This window comes from Hyperolius riggenbachi, chromosome 5 (assembly GCF_040937935.1).
Source record: "Hyperolius riggenbachi isolate aHypRig1 chromosome 5, aHypRig1.pri, whole genome shotgun sequence".
NCBI classification, from domain to species: domain Eukaryota; kingdom Metazoa; phylum Chordata; class Amphibia; order Anura; family Hyperoliidae; genus Hyperolius; species Hyperolius riggenbachi.
In genome coordinates this window covers 282,264,331-282,287,635 of record NC_090650.1, presented here as the reverse complement: position 1 = coordinate 282,287,635, position 23,305 = coordinate 282,264,331, and the positions used below count along the sequence as shown (strand labels likewise).

The 23,305-nt window shown below is 45.3% G+C and overlaps 1 protein-coding gene across 4 annotated transcripts in view; it reads right to left on the bottom strand.

The window, feature by feature from the left end:
- CARMIL1 (capping protein regulator and myosin 1 linker 1) overlaps nt 1–23,305 on the bottom strand; it is a 398,430-nt gene that overhangs the window by 195,880 nt on the left and 179,245 nt on the right. For all 4 annotated transcript variants that reach the window (XM_068236999.1, XM_068237000.1, XM_068237001.1 and 1 more), the window contains 3 exons: nt 16,213–16,288; nt 16,009–16,097; nt 14,629–14,723 (listed from right to left, as the gene is read on the bottom strand). In XM_068236999.1, the coding sequence (XP_068093100.1) occupies nt 14,629–14,723; nt 16,009–16,097; nt 16,213–16,288 (260 nt within the window). The remainder of the gene's footprint in view (nt 1–14,628; nt 14,724–16,008; nt 16,098–16,212; nt 16,289–23,305) is intronic.

Here is a 23,305-nt window from a genome sequence, read left to right as displayed (position 1 = left end):
TTACCTCTCCTCTCCCTGCGACAATGTGCGAAAGACCACTGAGTGTGTGCCTACTCCTGTGTCTGGAGTTCCCTAGGTTCTAATAGTGTACCTGCTCGTGGTACCTCTCAAAACACTGCCCTACGCATAGGCCAGGCTGGTCAGGACAGCGGGGACAATAATAAACGGTGTCAGTCCTTGTTCCAGCCCTGCTGCAGACACGGCAACGTTTTCTTCGGATGCGTTGACCTGGGGCACACAGAAGCTGATAGGCGTAATGCCTTCCATGCAGTTGGCTAGTTGCATCGGGGGGGGCCTAGCACCTCCTGGATACAGGATGTCCAGAATGATCTGTTCCTGAAATTGGAGGAAAGATCCAGTTCTCCCAGCCTTACTGTAGAGAACAAAGCTGTTACAGTACTGAGCGCGCTCAAGATGGCAGCCTCTCCTTTTACCTGCTCCACACCTTGTCTCGGCTCTGGGAAGCATTAATCACATATATGCACAGAAGGAACAAAAATACTTACAGATTCTGCACCATGAACTCTCTGGCTACAACTGGAACCTTCTGGGAAACGTGGAAGTTTATGGATGGCTAAATTACAAGCTGGATTGTACTCACCATGAAAGTCATGTGTAGCTGACCTTGGTTTTGGAGTCCTGCATGGGATTGGGAAGCTGATAATCCACACAAACAAACAAACAAAAGCCTTCTCTACTCCTACAAGGACACACAATGGAATAGGATTTCTCCACCTGGATACTCATGAGGTCCACAGCTTCAAACAAGCAAACACAATAAAAAGCATGTCCAGGAAACACAGCAAGCAGATCTCCTACCTTCCCAAGTCTTCTTCCCAAGGTAAGGGAATTCATCCTCCTTCCTCAAACAGCAGTAATATCCTTCAGCTGGCAATCCGTTTTTGCAGACTGTACAAATACTTGAAATGCATTCAGAGGCTGAAATTATATTGACTCCATTGCCTTTCTAAGTAAACCTTAGTAGGCCCCATGCTTCTGCATATCAATGGACTTTTCACACCTCTTGTAGCAGATTCTGAAGGCCAGCATTTGCTTTTGTCTACCCCCCACTGATAAACAACAACAATCAAAGGAAGAGCTTACTTAACCCATTCCTTCACAAAGAGCAATGTTAATCTATACAGCCAGCTTCTTACTATCTCTCAGGCCATTGAGAGCTGCATCTCACATTGGAAAAAAACAAGCTAATTTGCTGCAATCTCTAGGGATTTTAAATAAAACGCACAGAGGTAAAAAAGGCGGCCAGGCCCATAAAAAGTGCCACACTCAGTCTCAGTCCAACTTAAGGGACCCAGGCCCATTCAAGGGAAAGAACTTTCCAGCGATCTCCAGTGATGTTTACTGGAAATCAGAGGCTGAAAGTAGCAGAAGTTACCATGTCCCTAGTCAGAGATGCAGTAACACCCCGGCAGTGAACCCAGTCGCCATTGCTAAGCCCCATGCAGTCACTGCATTGCTCTGCAATGCCCGCTCTATAAACAATAAGACAGCCATTATTGCGGACCTTATTCAGACATGCGATTTTTCATGCATCACTGAAACCTGGATTGATGCCAATGCGGGCCCCACACTAGAAGCAACCATCCCATACAATTACTCAGTCCTAAGTGAGGGAAGACGAGACCGCAGAGGAGGGGGTGTAGCAATTTGTGGCAAAACAACTCTGCAGCTCAGAGCCCTGAATGTTGGCTAAACAAAGTCTTTTGAATGTATAGGTGCCCAGATCTCAGCTGGTAAAGGCTTCAAAATTTTAGTGGTTTATCGTCCCCCCGGAGATGCTGACCCATTCCTACAGGAATTCTCAGAACTTCTGGCAATGCTAACTCTGTCTTATCCGAGATGGATCATCCTTGGTGACTTCAACGTCCGGGCTGATAACACTCAATCACAAGATGCAAATGAACTAATAAATCTCATGGGTGGACTAGGCTTCACACAAGTTGTAAAATCAGCTACCCACAGAGGAGGGCATACGCTAGACTTACTGTTCCACCTCGGAATGGACATTAGTAACATAACAGTAACCCCAGTGGTGTGGTCAGACCATCACATAATACAGTTTACTATTGAACATCACCCTATCAAGCAGCTCCCTAAAGAAACAATCAAAACCAGTCCCCTGAGTAAATTAACACCGGAGAGGATAACTGCCAACCTGGATTTTACAAATCTGCTCCACAGCCAAATGGACCCAAACACTCTAGTAACCCAGTACAACACCACGATATATGAAACACTTGACAGTATTGCCCCATGGCGCACCAAATCAGCAACCAAAAAGCAGAAAGCTAATTGGTTTGACAAAACCATCATGGATCTAAAAAAGAAAGGGCGCAGACTAGAAAGACAGTGGCGTAAATCAGGGACTGAGGAGCACAAATCTAGCCTAGTTCAACACCTCAGACAATACCAACAAGCAATAACCAAGAAAAAATCAGACTTTATCTCGCACAAAATATCTACAGCCAACAACAGAGCTGCTCAACTTTTCCACACAGTGGAATCACTCTGCAATCCTTCCTGCCTAAAAGCCCCAACCACATACTCCAGGGAAAGGTGTGAAGAATTCTCTGCCTTCTTCACAAACAAGGTGTCTACCATCCGTGCCAGCATTACACCAACTACATCAATTGACCACTGGACGTTGCATATGCCTACTACCGTACCACCATGGCAAGTCTTTGACACTCTGAGTGTAGAAGATTTTGGAATTCTCATTCAAAGTCTCCGCCCCACTACCTGCGACCTGGATCCTGGCCCAACTGGATCCTTAATGCAGTGCCCAGAGCTGATCAGGCCAGCACTTCACAAAATCACTCAGTGCTCCTTGCAAAGTGGTCTTTTCCCAGAAGAACTAAAGAAAGCAATCATAAAACCCCTCCTGAAGAAACCATCACTAGATCCTGATTCTGTAACCAACTACAGACCTGTGGCGAACTTACCATTCCTATCAAAAGTTATCGAGAAAGCAGTCGCCAACCAGCTAGAAGCCAGGCTTACAGATAACAACATCTTTGATACTTTTCAGTCAGGATTCAGGAAAAGGCACAGCACTGAAACAGCATTAGTCCGAGTAATGAATGATCTACTTACTGCAAGGGACAAGGGTGATTGCTCAATTCTGATTCTTTTTGACTTGTCAGCAGCATTTGATACTGTGGATCATGAAATTCTTATCCAGCGACTGAAGAATTACTGTGGCCTAAGGGGTACTGTTCTTAGATGGTTTCAGACCTTCCTATCTAGCAGGACACAGCAAGTATGTCTGGGCACACACTACTCTAATCCAGTGCCACTTGCCTATGGAGTTCCACAGCGTTCTGTACTATCACCATTACTCTTTGCAGCCTATATGCTCCCACTGGGCAAAATAATCCAGAACTATGGCCTAGGATACCATTGTTATGCAGATGACACACAACTGTATCTGTCCTTCAAGCCTGGCACCCAAGACCCATCAGCATCCATAAATGCATGTCTAGTGGATTTACAAAATTGGATGAACACCAGCTGGCTGAGGCTGAACTCTGACAAAACAGAGGTGTTGGTGGTAGGTGGTCCACACATGATGGATAAAGTTCAAAACGCTCACCACCTCAAACTAGCAATTGGGGGAGATACTGTACAGTATAAAGACTCTGTGCGAAACCTTGGGGTGATCCTGGATGGAAATCTAAAACTCAGACAGCAGGTATCAGCTGTCGTCAAGTCTTCCTTCTTCCATCTAAGAAATATAGCGAAAATCAAACACCTTATCCCAGCTGAAGACCTACCTGCCCTGGTTCACGCATTTGTATCCTCCCGCCTAGACTACTGCAACGCCCTGTTCATCGGATCTACAGATAAGGTTCTGCGCCCCTTACAGCTAGTACAGAATGCTGCAGCCAGACTCCTAGCCAATGCCCCCCGCAGCTCACACATCACCCTAGTACTGCAAACTCTTCACTGGTTGCCAGTAAAATGGAGAATCAATTTTAAGATCTGCCTGCTGACATTCAAGGCTCTACACCACATGGGACCCAAATACATAGCGGATCTATTGGAACTTTATGCCCCTTCACGCACCCTCCGCTCTGCCAACAAGATGAAGCTGGTTATTCCCAGGATACACTTAACATTTGGTGCTCGGGCCTTTTCCTACGCAGCCCCTACTCTATGGAACTCACTTCCACAATCAGTACGAGAGGCTCCTTCTCTGGACAGCTTAAAAAAAAGGCTTAAAACTCACCTCTTTTCCCGAGCCTTTGAGACTGCATAATGCAGGGTCACAGCGCTTTGAGTCCCCAGGGAGAAAAGCGCTATATAAATATTATTGTTATTGTTATAAACTGCCAATTGAATCAGATAAAAAGACACTTTCTTATACCAGCGTCTTGTTTTCCGGGTAATTAAATAGGGCGCTAACCTCTGGTCATTGAAGTCCACCCCTCCCATGTTGACATTATATTCGTGGACGACAAGGGGCTTTTCAATGACCTTAGTTGCCCGTTGAATTTGAACTGTGTGTCTGTGTGAATGGTAGAGAGAAAGTAAACGTCCCTCTTGTCCCTCCATTTCACCGCGAGCAGGTCTTCAGTACGCAAGGCGGCCCTCTGCCCCCGTTCAAGTCTGGTGGTAACAAGCCGTTGGGGGAAGCCCTGGCGACTAGGCCGCGCAGTGCCACAGCATCGGATTCCTTCTAACTTTAAGTGCTGAAAGAGGGCCACACTTGTGTAATAATTGTCCACAAAAAGATGGTACCCCTTCTGGAACAAGGGTGACACCAAGTCCCACACAACCTTTCCACTGCTCCCCAGGTAGTCAGGGCATCCGACCGGCTCCAATTTTGAGTCTTTTCCCTCATAGACCCTAAAACGACATTTATAGCCTGTGGCCCTTTCACAGAGCTTATACAGTTTCACCCCATACCGGGCACGCTTGCTTGGGATGTACTGTTTGATGCCAAGGCGCCCGGTAAAGCGTAAGAGGGACTCGTCTACGCAGATGTGCTGTTCAGGGATATAAGCATCTGCAAATGTTGATGACAGGTGGTCTATGAGGGGCCGAATTTTGTGGAGCCGGTCATAAGCAGGGTGGCCCTTTTTATGACAGGTTTTGTCGTCGTTGAAGTGCAGGAAGCGCAGGATGGACTCAAATCGTGTCCTGGACATGGCAGCAGGGTACAAGGGAACATGATGTACTGGGTTCGTAGACCAATACGACCGCAAAACATTCTTTTTCATTAGTCCCAAGTGAAGGATAAGGGCCAAAAAGATGTTAATGTCGGAAACTTGGACTGGTTTCCACCGGAAAGGCTGGGCATAGATGCTCTCCGGGTGCTTGGTGATGAATTGTGTGGCTTTACGGGTAGTCTCAACCACAATTAAGTCCAAGAGAACCTGGGTGATGAACAGCTGCAAAAAGTCTAGGGCCGTTCCTAGATGAGCTGTCGCCACCTGGACTCCAGACTGGGCGGTGAAAGGGGGCACTACGGGTGCGGCGGAATCAGGGGATTGCCAATCTGGATGTGCCAGCACCTCTGGGAGTCTATGGGTACTACAGGCCCGTCTTCTTCTTGGTGGCTGCGACGGGGGTACTACTGCCTTGCCACCATACCAGTTTCAACTTCCATGCTGGTGCTCACCACTTCACCAGGGTCTACAGAAGTACTGGTACCAAGTCCAGGAGATGCTGCGCTGCTGGTGCCTGCCTCACCAAGAAATCTATCATCATCAGCGCTAGCACCACCCTGCTGCCCTTGAGGCGGATCCTGCGCCACCTGCGGTCTAACGACATGGGGTCTGGTACGCCTGGCTCTAGCCGGGACCAAAGCCTCGTCATTACTTTCGGTCAGGGAACCACTGCTTTTCACAGGTTGAAATTCGGACCCGGATGATTCGACGGATGATTCTTCCCAAAAGAACTCATCCGACTGGTCCATATACCTAGTCATCGGAAAGCCCCCTTCTTGCCATTGTGGACTGCTAAATTTATGAGGTTTTCCTCCGAGACTACCCAGAAAAAAAGAGCACCTACCTAGCAAAAAGGGAGTATTTGAGGGGTATTGGGGTTGGTGGGAAGTGGGGTCTCAGAGGCAATCAAACAATCACGGGACAATCAAATACAATTACAGCACAATCGACTCCAATCACAGCACAAGCAAATCTGATGCACTCGGAAGGTGGTGGTTGGGTGTGGTGGGGGGGGGGGAGGGTGGGGTTGGGTGTGGTGGGGGAGAGGGTGGGGTTGGGTGTGGCGGGAAGTGGGGTCTCAGGCAATCAAACAATCACGGGGCAATCGAAGCCGATCACGGGACAATCAAATACAATTACAGCACAATCGAATCCAATCACAGCACAATCAAATCTGATGCACTCGGAAGGTGATGGGGGGTGGGGGTGGTGGTGGTTGTTGGGAAGTGGGGTCTCAGAGGCAATCAAACAATCACGGGACAATCGAAGCAGATCACGGGACAATCAAATACAATCACAGCACAATCGAATACAAGCGCAGCACAATCGATACAATCACAGCACAGTCAAATACAATGCACTTGGATGGTGATTAGGGGGGGGGGGGTCTGAGGGCGATTTGAGGGGGTAGGGGGTTGATCAGGAGCCCGCACGGGGCAGACTGAGTCCTGATCTGATGAGAGGCAGACACAGGGGGTTACTGATCAAAGATCAGTTAGTGATTGCTGGGGAGGACAGATGTAAACAAAGAGCAGGGGATGTAATCAGAAGGGGGGTATGATGGCAATCGAGGGCCTGGGCAGGTGATCGGTTACCCCCGCGGGGCAGTTAAGGTCTGCTCTAATGGGTGGGGGTGCTGAGGGGTGATGGACAGGTGATAGACAGGTGATCAGAGGGGGATCAGGGGGTAAGGTAGCTGTATACAGATGTATACAGTATACAGGGGGGTAGTCTGGGATGGGGTGTGGGGGTGATCTAAAGGTAGGGGGGGGATTAGGGGTGACTAGGAGGCAGTTAGGGACCTAACGCAGGGGATAGCGTCGCTAGTTAGTGATAGGTGGGGGGTGGGGATTTTAAAGGGGTGCAAGGGTGCTGGGCAGGGGTCTGCTGGGGTGATCAGGGGGGGTATGAGGCCTGGGGTGGGAGATCAGGGGGGCTAGGTAAAAAAAAAAACCAATGTGCTGTATAACTTACAATATGTTTCCTCCTCGCTGGTGGTCTCTGCAACAATGAGACCACGAGGCGAGGAGGAAGCACGTATAAGGCACTTTGTTTACCAAACAAAGTGCCTTATACTCCCTGATTGGCTGTATGCGCGGATTCCTCCGCTCGCCGGCGCTTCTAAGTGGCCGGCGAGCGGAGACAAAATGCCGGAGTATCGATCCTGGGCGGAGGATCGCGTCACGGATGACGCGATCGCTCCGCCCATGCCCTTACAAGGACCGCCGCCTCTGTGGGTGAGCTGGTCCTTGCGGGCTCCACTTCCCGGCTGCCCCTGTGCGTTAGGCGGTCGGGAAGTGGTTAAAGAGGAGCTGTAAGGAGAGTGAAGAGAGGAGGGCGTGTTATGAGGAATAGAAGAAGAGATGAGCAAAAGAGGAAAAATTCCTCTTATCCTGTTAGTGTGGTATAGAAAGCGCTTCATGCAGCATGGGAAGAGTTATGTTTATTACTGGCGCACAGGGCTAGAGGGTTTTAATCCCTTAGTTGAAGATAACCCCCTTTTTTTCCTTCGATACCCAGGTTTATCCAGATCACTTAGGCTCCAATTGATCCAATGAAAATCGTTGCAAAATCCTGCTATTTTGCAGCAACATTGTTTGCAATTCTCAGTTCTCATTCAGGGAGCGTTGCTCTTTAGCTGAACAAGAACTGCACATGCAATCGCAGCAAAATGTTGCCACAATTTTCAGTATGAGACAGACTGCTTTCACACTGTATTAATCTCTGCTATTTCTCTGCTCTCCATTAAGCTGCAACAGTGTGGCGACAAGGTCATGTGCGCTGCGCCGCCCACGGCCATTGACTTAGTGTAGTAGGTCACTGGGATTCCCATCAGTCCGTGCAGCACGCCGCGTCGTACCACACTCGTGTCTTGTACACTTACTGCTTTGCCCATTCACTTGCTTTACTGAATAATCCGTGCAGTTGGCACAGATCATATAGTAATGCACTGCAGCCTTTGCATCAGCATTGTGGTGATTTCTCCAAGTCTCCATAGACTTGCATGTCCTTGCAGCGGGGATGCAGCAAGGAAGAGTAACACAACGAGCAAGTGTGCAAGGGGCCTCATACATAGAAGCTTCAGATGTACATATTGATGTCAGTGGTCTCTGGAGGAACCAGGCAAGCACAGAAATACATGCATGAGGATGATGATGCTGTGTCCTGTGGAGGGATACAGAACCTGACCATAGTACCGAGAGGTTTTTCATACACAACATGCTACACAACAGAGAAATACTAGAGTACAATTAAATAAAAAAACAAATAGTACATTTGCTTTAAACATACAGGCAGCAGCTTTAGCTTGAATTTACTTTAAAGTGTACCCGAGGCGATATGTAGGCCGTTTTACTTGTATTCGCTGCCTGAAAGACTTAATTTCTAGGCATGGAAGTGACAACTTCTGTCTTGCTGGGAATATAGTAAGAATCACTGATAAGCAAAATAGAGCCATATAAGTTTTCCTGGCAGAATACAACTTCTGAGGGCAGGGAGAGATAAAATACATTAACTATTAATCTGTTTCTAACGCTGGGGCACTTAATAGGCTGCCACTGATAAGAGAAAGGAAAACATACTTTGCAAATGTTTAAATATAAAAGAAAAACCTGGGATACTTAAAGTCATTTTAGGAGTAGAAAGATAAACATAATTGTTTATCTCATCAGGTTATTTTCACCTTGGGTTCACTTTAATACTGCACAATTAGTGTCAGTGATCCTTTAACAGCCAAGGAAAATAACATGGCTGATGTTATCTCTCTGCAGTCTATGTGCAAAGGCTGTGATTGCTGAATTACTCTCCCAAGCTTCAAAAAATCTGGGAAGCTAATGGAGAGGTACAGTTGCTACATGCAAGCAGTTTATTTGTGTCATGAATTTTTAATTGCCATCAATCTGAGCTAAAAGGTATTTTTAGGTTTGCCTAGAATTCAAATTCATAACTTATTCAATCCATTCTCCACTAATAAAAGCTGTTGGTTTGCTAGTCATGCACTCCAGGAAATATCATTATTTCCCATGCACCGCAATCAGCTGGTTCGCACAGCACATGCCTAATGTAATGCTTTTTTTCATTTGAGCTATTGGTGTCTTTGTGAAACGGTTTTATATGGAAAATCACATGAAGATATTCACCCTCAAATTGAATTCTGTCTGACCTTGCATCCCAAGTTCATCTTTTTCTATCATCATTCTATCCACACGTGTCACATGTGAGATAAGTAATTCCTCTCAGGCAAACTGTGTGCATACTCTGGAGAACTATTAATGAAATCTGAAGTTGGAGACCTTACTCAGCTATCCCCCTATGGTCATTACAGAGATTTTCTGCAGAACAAGGAGGATGACTGCCTCTGAATTATTCTTTGCAATTAATACATAAATGGTTGTAGCAGAATGTCATTAATGGCATTCCCAGCTCTAACGTTTTATGTACATTTCCCATAACACATAATATGATATATTTCGAACATTTCTACAGCAACATTTCAGGCCAAATTTTATAAGGGGTTGTACGAATTCTCACAAATAAATCTGGATGGGACTGAATCTGAATGTTAGGATACTATGTACCGGTAAATGTAAAACCTATGATCTTTTCGACATAGAGCAAAAACATATCACCTAATGAAACAATATTGGCCCATATGCAATATACCTTTTCATCTAAGTTTTCTCCTAGGCGATATTTTCACACTTCATCAACAAACCAGAAGCAAGCAAGAAAATACTCAAAATAATTTTGATAGTACATTTCCAGCTATGTTTTGCTACTTTTTCAATTGGGACATTCAGAAGTTATTTTAAAGTGAAGGTGAAAAATTATCTCCTAGAAGAAAAAGATAATTGCATATGGGCCAAGGTCTGGTTTTATGGAAAATATGTGCTCATTTTGAATTTGAAGAAAACATTGTTACAGAATTGTTAGGATGGGGTGATAATAAATTGTAGAAGTTGTAGAATGCCTAAAATACTGTAATGCAAAAACTTAAAGTGAATGGGAACTGCATTAAAAAAAAAAAATGAAGCAAATACTTACCTAAGGAGAGGGAAGGCTCTGGGTCGTATAGAGCCTTCCGTCTCCTCTCTCGGTGCTCTCTAGACTGTGCTGGCTCCCCCCCCCGTTTCAATCCCCCGCCGAAAGGGTATTTGGAAATTTTCGGGAGCCGTGTCCTCCCGAAGACGTGCGGCTCCATACTGCACAGGCGTGAGCATGCAAGAGAGCGTGCTTGCGCAGGCGCAGTACAGGGCCATCCTTCTTCAGGAGCACTCAGGCTCCCTGAAGACTTCTGAATCCTCCTTCAGCCGGGTAAAGCAGTATTTGACTAATTTAGTCAAATACTGCTACCGGGCGAGCCAGCACTGGAACAAGGGGACCAGGAGAGGAGCGGGGAGGCTCTATAGGACCCAGAGCCTTCCCTCTCCTTGGGTAAATATCTGTGTCATTTTTTAAAATGCGGTTCCCATTAACTTTAAGGGTAACTTTCTTCAGCTTCAACAGGGATGAATGTATGGGTCTGGTCTGAAGTGCATAACATTAGAAGATTCAGACACTCTTGAGAAATCTCTCCATGCAAGGGTTTGGGTCTTCAGGTACTATTGCAATAAAACTTTATTAAATAGAGAAAAACAATGCATGAACACTTCCCAAAACCACTAACTATACAATCAACTGGGATATGGTGTCAGGAAGGCGCCCTTAAGTAGTTGTAATGACAGGTAATGACAGGTTCTTTATTAATATATAAGTGTAGACAACGCATTTCACGAGTCTCAGCCCGCTTCCTCAGGTCTAAAGGCGCCCCAGCCGTACACACCACCACTAAAGGTGTTTATTGACCTCCCCACTAAAGGTGTTTATTGACCTGATGAAGCAGACTGAGACCCGTGAAACGCATTGTCTACACTTACATACTAATAAAGAACCTGTTTTTTTAACATAAACTTGTAGATAGAGGTAAGCCGCCTCTTTTGTATATTTTTGTATATTTTACATACCGTATTTTTCGGACTATAAGACGCTCCGGACCATAAGACGCACCTATGTTTAGAGGATAAAATCCAGGAAAAAAAATATATATACTTAAACCTGGTTGCATCTATGCTGCAGGGGCATCTTGTGAAGTTTTTACCCCCTAAGCTGTCTATCTAAGCTACACCAACTCCTGCTGCCCCCACCAGCTACACTAATCCCTGAAAAAGGAATCCCTGCAACACTAGGTACAAGTGCAGATGTAAAGGGAATGACAATTCAGGAATGAGGGAGACCTAAATAGACAGCCTTGGGGATTATTTATGTGCCTCTGGGCAAATGTGGAGTACAAACAAGTGATGAGGTGCCTAGTGTGGAGTAGATCTGCCCAGGGTGATGCAGCAGAAGCTTGCCCTTGCTTTATCTCCTCCTAAGACTGACCGTACCCTAACACAAACGACCTCTAATGATAAAACCTAAATCCATAATTCAGCCAGTGCAAGTCTATCTCCTATCAAAGTTATTGCTGACAACATGTCCCGGCACAACCCGCCAGCAATCCGTGCACAGCCAGTGGGAGTCTATAATAGCCAATAATAATAATAATATACAGCCCCCCCCCCCCCCCCCCGCACAATCCCCGTGGCAGCGATCCATTCAGCCAGTGCAAGTCTATGTCTATTAAAGTTATTGCTGACATGTCCCTCGGTAGCTATCCGTGCACAGCCAGAGCCAGTATAATGCTGATTATAGCCAATAATGATAATACACAGCCCCACGCACAATCCCCGTGGCAGCCAGTGATATCTAATGCGGAGCGCAGCAGAAGTGCAATTACCGATCTAGCTGGCGCGTCCTCTATCTTCTCCAGTCTTCAGCCGGTGCAGTGTAACGCATAAAACACAGCACCGGCACGCTGCAAGTCTCTTCCATACTTCCCGGTGTAGTGCGCTCTCCCTGCCTATTGGCCGCGATACCTCTGCGGGTGGGACCAAGAAGCCCAATCACTACACATTGCAGGGCTGGCAGCCAATCAGGATTGAGGTATCGCGGCCAATAGGCAGGGAGAGCGCACTACACCGGGAAGTATGGAAGAGACTTGCAGCGTGCCGGTGCTGTGTTTGATAGCGTTACACTGCACCGGCTGAAGACTGGAGAAGATAGAGGACGCGCCAGCTAGATCGGTAATTGCACTTCTGCTGCGCTCCGCATTAGATATCACTGGCTGCCACGGGGATTGTGCGTGGGGCTGTGTATTATCATTATTGGGTATAATCACCATTATACTGGCTCTGGCTGTGCACGGATAGCTACCGAGGGACATGTCAGCAATAACTTTAATAGACATAGACTTGCACTGGCTGAATGGATCGCTGCCACGGGGATTGTGCGGGGGGGGGGGGCTGTATATTATTATTATTGGCTATTATAGACTCCCACTGGCTGTGCACGGATCGCTACCGAGGGACATGTTGTCAGCATTACTTTGATTGAAGATGGGCCTGCGCTGGCTGAATTACAGATCGCGCTGGCTCTGCACTAGGCTTGGGGCATTGCTGGGAGAAGAATGCATCACCGGCGCGATATATGTATGTGGTCCAAATTTTGTACATTCGGACCATAAGACGCACTGACTCCCCCCCCCCCACTTTTTGGGAAGAAAAAGTGCGTCTTATAGTCCGAAAAATACGGTACATAAGACCAACCAAAGTCATTACAACTACTTAAGGGCGCCTCCCCGACACCATATCCCAGTTGCAAATACACCCCTTAGAGAGGTGAGAGTCCCCTATTGATTGCTGTCCAGAGTATAAATAGAGGAACATCCAAGAAGAGCAACCGCCCAGTTCCAGTTGGATCCGGGATACCGAGCGGAGACGGTTGTTCCCCGCATGCGCATAAGTTGGTTGCATCTTGGCAACCCAATTTTGTGAGTATAATCTCGCATAAGATATACTTTGCCCTACGCTAACGATACTGCAGCATCCGGCTCCTGTCCTCCCTCAAAACCATGGGCCCAGGAGGACCCAACCATGTGGAGGGAACATCCTGGAAACCTGACCAACTATATAATCAGTTCATCATTGCATGGACAACGGCAGGTTTTATCTATAGTATGTAAAGACAAAATCATATATTGTATAAACATGATCCATGATCCAAGTGTAAAACTGTTTTTCTGGTCTGATAAATAAAACTCTGAAATTCTTTTTGAAAATTGTAAGTTGAAGTAAACCTGCTACTTCCTTTACATATACTTATTGACACTAAAGGAAGGTAAGTGAGGGTGGGGTTTGTTTGACAGGTCTGCTTCCCTTTAACCATAGTTCCAGTGACCAGGTATGACAGGAAATAAAATATGTGGAATGGAGACGATTTGGAGCCTTCATAGAGAGGCGTGTACACGGTTTACTTCTGCAGATGAATTTTAGATACACGTTCAGTATTCTGCTCAGAAGGAGTTTGGGTAAACATTTCTGATTCAGAAATATAGACTGGTACTGTGCAAATAATATGTTTTCTTTCATCAGTTAAAGAGGAACTGTCGCGAAAATCTTAAATGAGCCATAAATTACTTTTCTCCTATGCTGCTGTCACTTACAGTAAGTAGTAAAAAATCAGACATTACCGACAGATTTTGGACTAGCCCATCTTCTCATAGGGGGATTCTCAGGGCTTTTTTTATTTTTAAAAGCACTTAATGAATGGCAGTATCTCCATTCAACTGCCAAAATAGTGTGCAGCGAGCAGGGAGGCTGGCCAACATCATTGTATTAATCATTTTCAGGGAATGTCTTGATAAAGAATAAAGGCCATGCTGAGAATCCCCCATGAAGAGATGGACTAGCCCAAAACCTGTCAGTAATGTCAGATTTCTACTACCTACTGTAAGTGACTGCAACATAGGAGAAAAGTAATTTAAGGCTCATTTTACTCAGGAGGAAACATACTTCTTATTTGTATGTGTTTTAAATGTTAAGATTTTCATGACAGTTCCTCTTTAATTGCAATTACCCCCACACAGTCACATGTAAGCTTGCTGGAGTAATTACCCCCTCACTTACAACATACATTTGTATATCATGATGATTTTTCTCCATTAAAGTTTAGAAAAGCATCTAAGCCAAATCAAAGGACATAGCATTATGCAAAATGTATTTGGCTTAAAGTTTGCTTATTTTTAGTACAGTACATTTTTACTGCTTTGGTAGAAAGCAATTTACACATTAATTTTGAAAAAGGCACGCCAAGGGCCAATTGAAACCTAATTTCAAACTGCTAAAAAACATATAAGGCGGTCTGACAGTGGGCACAAGGGAAAGAATTATCACTCATGCATGTACAATAAATGTACAACCCAATTAAAAGCAGACAGATACTCTATTACAGAGGCGAAGCCAGGAGAATAAAAACACATCCCCATGTAATTTAAGAAAAAATAAAAACTCAGTTACTATACCTCTATCCTCTAGAGGGTTGTTTGCAAGGTTTATAGTATGGAGTCCTGAGCTTGGGTTGTGTGCAAGTGCATTGGACAGCTTCTGTGCAAAATCTCTGCATGGAAACAAATAGAAAATATAAATGAAAAATGTGTACAATTCCTGGCTTACAAAACATCTTTGCAGCATTCTAAATAGACACTCTGTTTAAGATGTGTCTACCGTGGTTCACACCCTTGAGTGTTGCAGTGTCACGCAACCTGTGAGGTCCCTCCTGTGATCATGGGGAGGCAAGGGAAACCCGAGCTCCATTATAAAAACACATGCAGGGGAAATCTTAGCGATTTTTTGGCTTCCTCCATTCAGTAAAAGGACAGCTAATTTTTTCACAGGTCTATGGGTCAATGTACACTCTAAAAGTGGCCATAGACTTATAGATGGCTTCCATGTTCAACCATCAGATAGATCCCTGTCAGATCAAATATGATCTGAGAGAGATCTATTACTGCCATACACTAGGTACAGATTTTTAATATATTTCAACATTAAATGTATTAAAAAATCTAACTGCAGTGTTGCGCTGTTCTATGCAGTGCAACGTTATGGTCAGTCGATCTGCTGCTGCTTTTGACCCGCTGCTTATTGATATCTTCTATCCAGTGTGATTGGCCAATTAATTCGATTTTGGCTAAAAAATGATCAGGCAATCGATCATGCTGCCCACGCCATCAATTTTTAGCAGATTTGATCAGAGTAACTGAATCTGCCGGATATTGATGGCAAATAAAATCAATAAGAGTATGGCCACTTTAAAGTGGTGTTACACTCCCAAAACTAAAATTTCAGTTACTATTTGTTACATAAAAACATTTGAAAGAATTCCCAAGTATTCCCTGTGTGTAAAAATATGTATTTTTACTGCAGTAAGCAGTAGAAGCTTCCTTATCTCTGGTCACAGGCAAAGGCAAATGTAATCATTGCTGGCTGTCTGCATGCGTCTTCTCTCTGCCCCCCCCCCCCCCTCCCCCTGCTGAATAGACACATCCCCCTGGAAACAACGGAGTCACTTCAGCAGAAAAGGAGGGATACAGAGTGAAGGCACGTCCCTCAGAGAGCTTCAGCCAGCAATGATTGCATTAGCTGAAGGGCCAGACATAAGCTATCTTGTACTGCTCTCTGCAGTGAAATATTTAAAGTTTTCTAATAACAGGAAATTAAAAACAAAATCTGTTTACTATACAAAAATATTTTTCCTGAAAACCTTACTGTAAAAAATAAACAAATAAATACTATTTCATCCATTCAAGCCTTTCCACTTTTTATATAGTTGAACTCTGATCAGTTATTTTTCTTTCATAGTTGCAATGATTCTCTATAAAATGAAAGTGGCTCACACTTACACTCTAAGTCCAGCATTTTCTAAAACCAGTTCTTCTAATCGAGTAGACCTGCTCACCACACGTAGAATTTGATCACACACATCATTAGACTAGAAGCAAAATTCAAAAAGGGGAAATTAGCTCATATCATAACAAATAATAATATCAAAGTGACAGACTATAACCTAGCAATGCTTTAAATTTATGTTTAAAACATTTCCTCACCAGCTTCAAGTCTTTTGATGACAGCTTTGTAAACCACTGATTGTATTCTAGAGCTGCTACGATGGGTATCAAATCTCTGAAAAGAGACAATACTTCAGAAATATATACATTGTAGTACTAAACAAAAGGATATGGAAAAATAATACAGTATTTAAGAAAAAACTAACATCAGAAACAAACATGCACTGAAAAAAACTGATGCGATAAACAATTGCATCTATAGTCTTAATCTAAAATAGGACTTTTTCCTGGACTCCCATAGCTGTATTGTGATTTTAAAGATTAAAAATCTAGATTTATCATTTTTTATTTTCAGTTTTTAGTGTTTATTCAGCTTCCATACAAACAAGTCTTAATCTACTGAACTTTTTATTAGCACTGAGAAGTGTTTTTCAGCCACACAGGAGCTGTATGACTTACGATTAATTATAGAGCGAGTTACACTACAGTCTGACTGCAGAGAGAATGTTATTTACCATAGAGTCCTGTATTCTTAGCCCTTACAGTCTTAACTCTTACAGAGAGAGAAAACAAAATACAGCTTAGCTCTACATAGGACTGGTACTGTACATACACGGGTTTATCCCATCATGCTACATGTTGCTTCATGGTCCATTGAAGTCAAAGAAACAGGGACATTTTAAAACTATACATTTCTGAATACAAGTTTTAAAGATGATAGAAACCAAACTGCTTAATACCAATTTCCCTGTAGTACAGTATCAGAGAGTAGAGATAGCGAACCGGGTTCACGAACTTCCGCAAAAGTTCGGTGGCAGCACGGTGGCAGTGGTTAGCGCTCTCGCCTTGCAACGCTGGGTCCCCGGTTCGAATCCCAGCCAGGTCAACATCTGCAAGGAGTTTGTATGTTCTCCCCGTGTCTGCGTGGGTTTCCTCCGGGTACTCCGGTTTCCTCCCACATCCCAAAAATATACAGAGAGGTTAATTAGCTTCCCCCTAAATTGGCCCTAGACTATGATACATACACTACACGATACATACATAGACATAGGACTATGGTAGGGATTACATTGTGAGCCCCTCAGAGGGACAGTTAAGTGACAAGACAATATATTCTCTGTACAGCGCAGCGGAAGATGTCGGCGCTATATAAATACTAAATAATAATAATAAAAAGTTCGGTTTGCGCGAACTTTCGCGAACCGCAATAGACACTTATGCTGGCCAGAAAAGTCATTGAAAAGATGTTTCAAGCTGTCTAACACCTGGAGCGGGGCATGGCGGAGTGGGATAGCCGCCAAAAGTCCCGGGGAAAAATCTGTATTTGACGCAAAGCAGCATTTTAAGGGCAGAAATCACATTGAATGCTAAATTGCAATCCTAAAGTGCTTTAAAACATCTTGCATGTGTATACATCAATCAGGGAGTGTAATTAGAGTACTGCTTCACACTGACACACCAAACTCACTGTGTAACGCACCGCAAACAGCTGTTTGTGTAGTACCGGCCGTGCTGGACTGGTGCGCACCATGGCCAGAGTGCAGGCCAGTGCTTTAAAATATCTTGCATGGGGGGGCATGCGCGGCGCTCACGAGGCATGATGTGCACTCTGTGAGCTCTGTTCCCGGCCGGAGAAAAAGGGTCTAAAAATCCTGACCAAGGAGGCAGAACCTTACTACTCTGCATCACCTAGGATATGCCCGGGAAGGGACTCCGAGCCTCGAAGAAACCAAACAACAACCGAAGCTAACTTTACCGAAGTTATTCTCCACCCGGCCCATACTGCACAGCTCAACCAAGATGGCGGACGCGGCCCAGGAGCACGCTACAGCTCAGCCGGCTAAGAAGCCCAAGCAAATACAGACTGATAGCCCACCCCGGGCCTCCTCACAAGGTAACCAACAGCAATGCCCCTGGGATAAGCAGGAACTCTTAGTTAACATTAAAAAAATTCTTCAATCGGAGCTTATGTCGGCAGTAAGGGACATAACAGCCCAGATCACTGAAATAGGCCAAAGGGTGGGGACTCTTGAAACCAGTTTGGACTCACTGGTCGGCACAGTCAATGAGGATAAAAAAATTAATAGAAGACCTGGAAGCTAGAGCTGACCTAGCGGAATCTAAGCTAGAGGACTTTGAAAATCGCGCCCGGCGATCAAATCTAAGGATTTGTGGTTTACCTCAGTCATTTACAGCCCTAAGGGAAGTCACCACTAATCTCTTCTCTGCGCTTCTCCCACAAATGAGTGAAGAAATGTTCCTAATGGATAGGATCCATAGAGCCCTGGGAAAACCCAAGACCCTGAATACGACGAAGAATGTAATCCTGAAGCTCCACTATGGGGAAGTTAAAGACCAAATCATGATGGCGCCAAGGGATCTCACAAGCCTACCAGGTTTGCCTACTTCGGTTCATATCTATGCGGATCTGTCACCTACAACACTCCAAAGGAGGAGGCTGCTGAGGCCAATTACCTTGTCCCTCACTCCGGAAAAAGTTAGCTATCGGTGGGGTTTCCCTTTCTCTTTGAGCTCCACGCTAGGCAACCAGGCCCATACTATCCGATCTCTGGATGACGGAAAAGCTATCTTGGAAGCTGCCAACATAGCCATTGAGACGGTTGCGGCTGACTCGGCACTTGTTCCCCTTTCACAGCGCGGGCCAAGACCGCAGAGAGAATGGACTCAGGTAGCATGTCAGTCTTCGAGATCATAAACATATGTAAGCTGTTCCCTGACTATATTTTTTTACTGACACTTGTTCTTACTGTTTTCTTTTTTGCAACTTCTTTATTTTTTCTATTTTTTGAGCCTTAGTATATACCTTGATCAGCGGACAGGCCACGCAACGTTAAAAACATCTGGCTTACCCTCTGTTATAGTATTTGTTTTTGAATTTTGATTTGAACTACGTCACACTCATAAACTTGCTCTATACAGATCACGTCTGATTTGCCTAATATGCCTAGAGTACCTAAATGTGTGGAACTATACAACGATTTCTATGTTATCGTGGGATGGATGAATCCCTCTATTTAGCTGCATAATGACGATGAGCCGTGGATCTCCAACTTCCACAGATCTTTAAGGTTTTTTCACAGGCAGAAGACCATGGATATCAATAAGGCTCATATTTGCAAGGTTTCTAACTAGGATATGATTCTAGGGGTTTATATCTAGTGCCTTTAACTCAATAATGGTGTATGTACATGTGGGCAAAATAATAATGCAATATAATCGCTTATAAACGTGATGTTATATGACAGTATGCTCTGGTGCCCTGGGGCTGGGTGGGGAGCAGTGTGGCTGCGCGGGGCGAGGGGATGTGCCTCGCCCTTGGGGCGTGGTGTGTCCACCTGCCACGCCCTCTTGTTTTTGGCCCCCCTCTTCCCTGCTCTGTCCGTCCCCTTGTCTTCTTGGACGTGGGGGGAGGGGGACCCCCCCAGGGGCTATTAGAACGAAGAATTAAGTTAATGATTAATGACTATTACTTGACTAGTGAAAATAGGCTGGTGGTGGTTCTGGGGAGGGGCCCTCCCGGGGAGCTTGGTGGAGGATGGGCCTGGTGGCTGGGGGGACGGGTTCCGCCTGCTGGGTGGGGCCTGTTGCCCCCTCCCTCTCCCCTGCTGCCTTGGCCCTCCCCCTCCCACCCTTGTGCCCTCCGGGGAGGCCTCTGGGGCGCCATTAAAGTGTTAGACTCCCCATGACTACTCCCCTGATATGCTTACATGCGTGGACTGATGCTGGCACCCAAACGTGATCACGGGCTGGCTTGTTGCAACTCTTATAAATGTTAAAGTTATGAATACGGCTAAAATATGGTATACATTCTTTGTTCTGCCTCCATACATTCGTGATGTTACACTTTAGCTTGTACCCTATTTCTCCGGTAGGTATAGTAATGCTGTCCCTCAACCAGAGGTTAGACAGGGGATCCCTTTACAACTTCTAACTTTGCCTATCTAGGCAGACTGACTCAGCTCATTTCTACACGAGCTGGTTATCTAGTGAACAATTATTTCAGACCAAAAACAAACATAGTGACGCAGGTACTCTCAGATATCACCCAACCACGTGTAATCCATTATGTATCTTAGCACACCTATTCCACCTCCTATATAGTCCTTAAAATATTATCTCACAAAGTAAGAGGCTTCAACACCCCACACAAACGTAAAAAAAAATTCCTAGACTATAACAAGCATAACCCCGACATAATATGCTTACAGGTTACAGGAAACCCATTTCTCTTCCTCCTCCCTTCCAACAATTCTACATCACCAATACTCTCAGTACTTTATAGCAACCAAAAAACAGAGGTGTGGCCGTCCTCATTCGTAATTCCCTTCCTTTGGAAATCTCGGAAGTCATCCGAGAGAAAAATGGCAGGAATATTATCCTTAAAGGAACCCTAAAGGGTCAACGTATATGTCTCATTAATAGCTACTCTCCCCCTGAAACTGCTTTTAGCACCTTCCACACGGGCGTCCGCACGTCGGGCAAATTGGGGCATCTGCCCTGCCCTGGACGCTCGCTGACACCCCCCCCCCCCTCGGCCAACGCTCCCCCCCCCTCTACCCGCCACTCCCGTCCCAATAGGGTGGGCGCTAGGACCTAGCACACCGCACTTATATGCGGAAGTGACATCACTTCCGCACATAGAGCGGTGTGTCCGTGCACTGCTCTAACTGGTTGGGTCGCCGCTGATCGAGGTCTGACGCTGCAATGTGAAGGGGGGGGGGGGCGCCTATCACTACCTAAACGGGGGTCCCTGTCACTAACCTGGGGGACGCCTATCACTAACCTGGAGGGTCCCTGTCACTTTCTTACCTGGGGGAAGCCTATCACTAACCTGGGGGACGCTTGTCACTAACCTGGGGGGTCCCTGTCACTTTCTTACCTGGGGGACGCCTATCACTAACATGGGGGACGCCTGTGACTTTCTAACCTGGGGGATGCCTATTACTAACCTGGGGGGTCCCTGTCACTTTCTAACCTGGGGGACGCCTATCACTAACCTGGGGGGTCCCTGTCACTTCCTAACCTGGGGGACGCCTGTCACTTCCTAAACTGGGGGGCTCCTGGCGCTACCTAAACTGGGGGGCTCCTGGCGCTACCTAAACTGGTGGGCACCTGGTGCTACCTAAACTGGGGGGGCTGCTGGCGCTACCTAAACTAGGGGGACACCTGTCACTACCTAAACTATCCAGGCCAGCCAGCCCAGCATCACCACCAGCCAACCAGCCCAGAATCACTGTCAAAAAGGCCACAGCATCACCACCAGTCAGGCCAGCATTTACTTCAACTAGGCAACCACAGCCCAGCATCACCGTCAGCCAGGTCACAGCATCACCCCACAGCCAACTCAGCCACAGCATCACCGCCAGCCAGCCCGGCCACAGCATCACCGCAAGGCCTTTCAGCCCACACATCATCCTTAATCCAGCCAAAAACAGTATTGCCAGGCACAGCAGCTAGTAGAGGAGAATTGAGAAGCCAGGTGAGAGGTGTCTACCATATTAAGGGGGCATTCTGCCTATTTATGTGAAATGCTGTCTATTTATGTGCCTCATGACTACTGAATTTATCTTGTTGGGGGCCTTATGATTCCTGAATTTGTCTTGTTGGGGGCCTCATGATTTGTTGGGGGCCTCATGGATTGCTGAATTTGTCTAGTTGGGGGCATCATGATTGCTGAATGTGTCTTGTTGGGGGCCTCATGATTTGTTCGGGGCCTCATGATTGCTGAATTTGTCTTGTTGGGGGTCACATGATTGCTAACTGCGAGACTATGGGAAAAGCTGAATCATCATATGAGACAATAGCATTATACCTACTTTTTTAGCTTTTTAAAACAGAAAATAAAACTGGGAGGTTCTAAAAAAAAAAGAATACATTTTTCAGGAGTAGGATGGATGAAATTGTTTATCTTCACAGTTTATTTTCAACATGGATTTTCCATAATGTTCATGTATGAGTTAAAACGTTTCTATTTAGTTTAAATTGCTGTTGCCACTTTGCGATAGATAAGTGACTTTTGGGTTGCAGTTTGGGCACTCGGCCTCCAAAAGGTTCACCACTACTGCCCTCATCTAATGTCCCACATTGCTAAGTTCAGGTAAATTTGTCTTCACCCGTGGCCACACCCACATTCTGGTCCATGGCCACACCCACTTTTCGGCCGCACAACGTAACCCCTATATTTTTCTACCTCCCCAAGATCTTTGGCGCCACTTCTTCCCCACCTTTTTGCCCCCCCCCCCCCCGGAACATTTTCTGCGGACGCCCATGACCTTCCAACTTATTATACGAAACATAAACGTTCCCTTCAACACGCATTTAATCTGGTGTGGAAACTTTAACATTACATTGAATGACACTCTAGACAAATCATATGCATCAGCTGATAAACTGACCAAGAGAAAGAGGAATCTCCTGAATTCCTTACTACCCTCTGAACTATTAACAGACGCTTGTAGAGAGCTTTATGCTAATGCCAGAAGTACTTCTCCCCCCTCACAACACTTACTCTAAAATCGATCATATCCTAATTTCGACAGCGTTGATTAAGGCACTTATCTATTTACGACACATCCACGTTTCTTGGTCAGACCATGATCTACTTCTTCTGAGCATGGATCTGAATTCTACCCTTAAAATTCAAAGAACCTGGAGACTGGACGAGTCACTACTACTTGACCCTGATGTTAAAGCTGAGGTCACTGAACAACTAAACAATTTTTTTCTGGACAATAGCTCTGATGATGTCTCCCCATTGTCATGCTGGTTGGCTCATAAGGCTGTGATTAGGGGGCGTCCTATTAGAGCTGCTAGTTATCGGAAGAAAAAAAAAGACTGAGACTCAAAATAACCTAGAATATAGACTACACAGACTTATCCTAGTTAATCAACAATCCCCCTCAAAATACTTAGCCAAACAAATTTCTGACATTAGACTTCAGTTAAATACCAATCTGTCCAGACACGTAGAAAAAGCTTTGACATGGACTAAAGCTAGATATTATAAATATATTAAACCTGATTCTTGGCTAGCTAGAAAATTACGACAACAGGAAAGAATAAACATCATACACAAAATACAAACACAAGTTGGCCAAATCACCAGTGACTC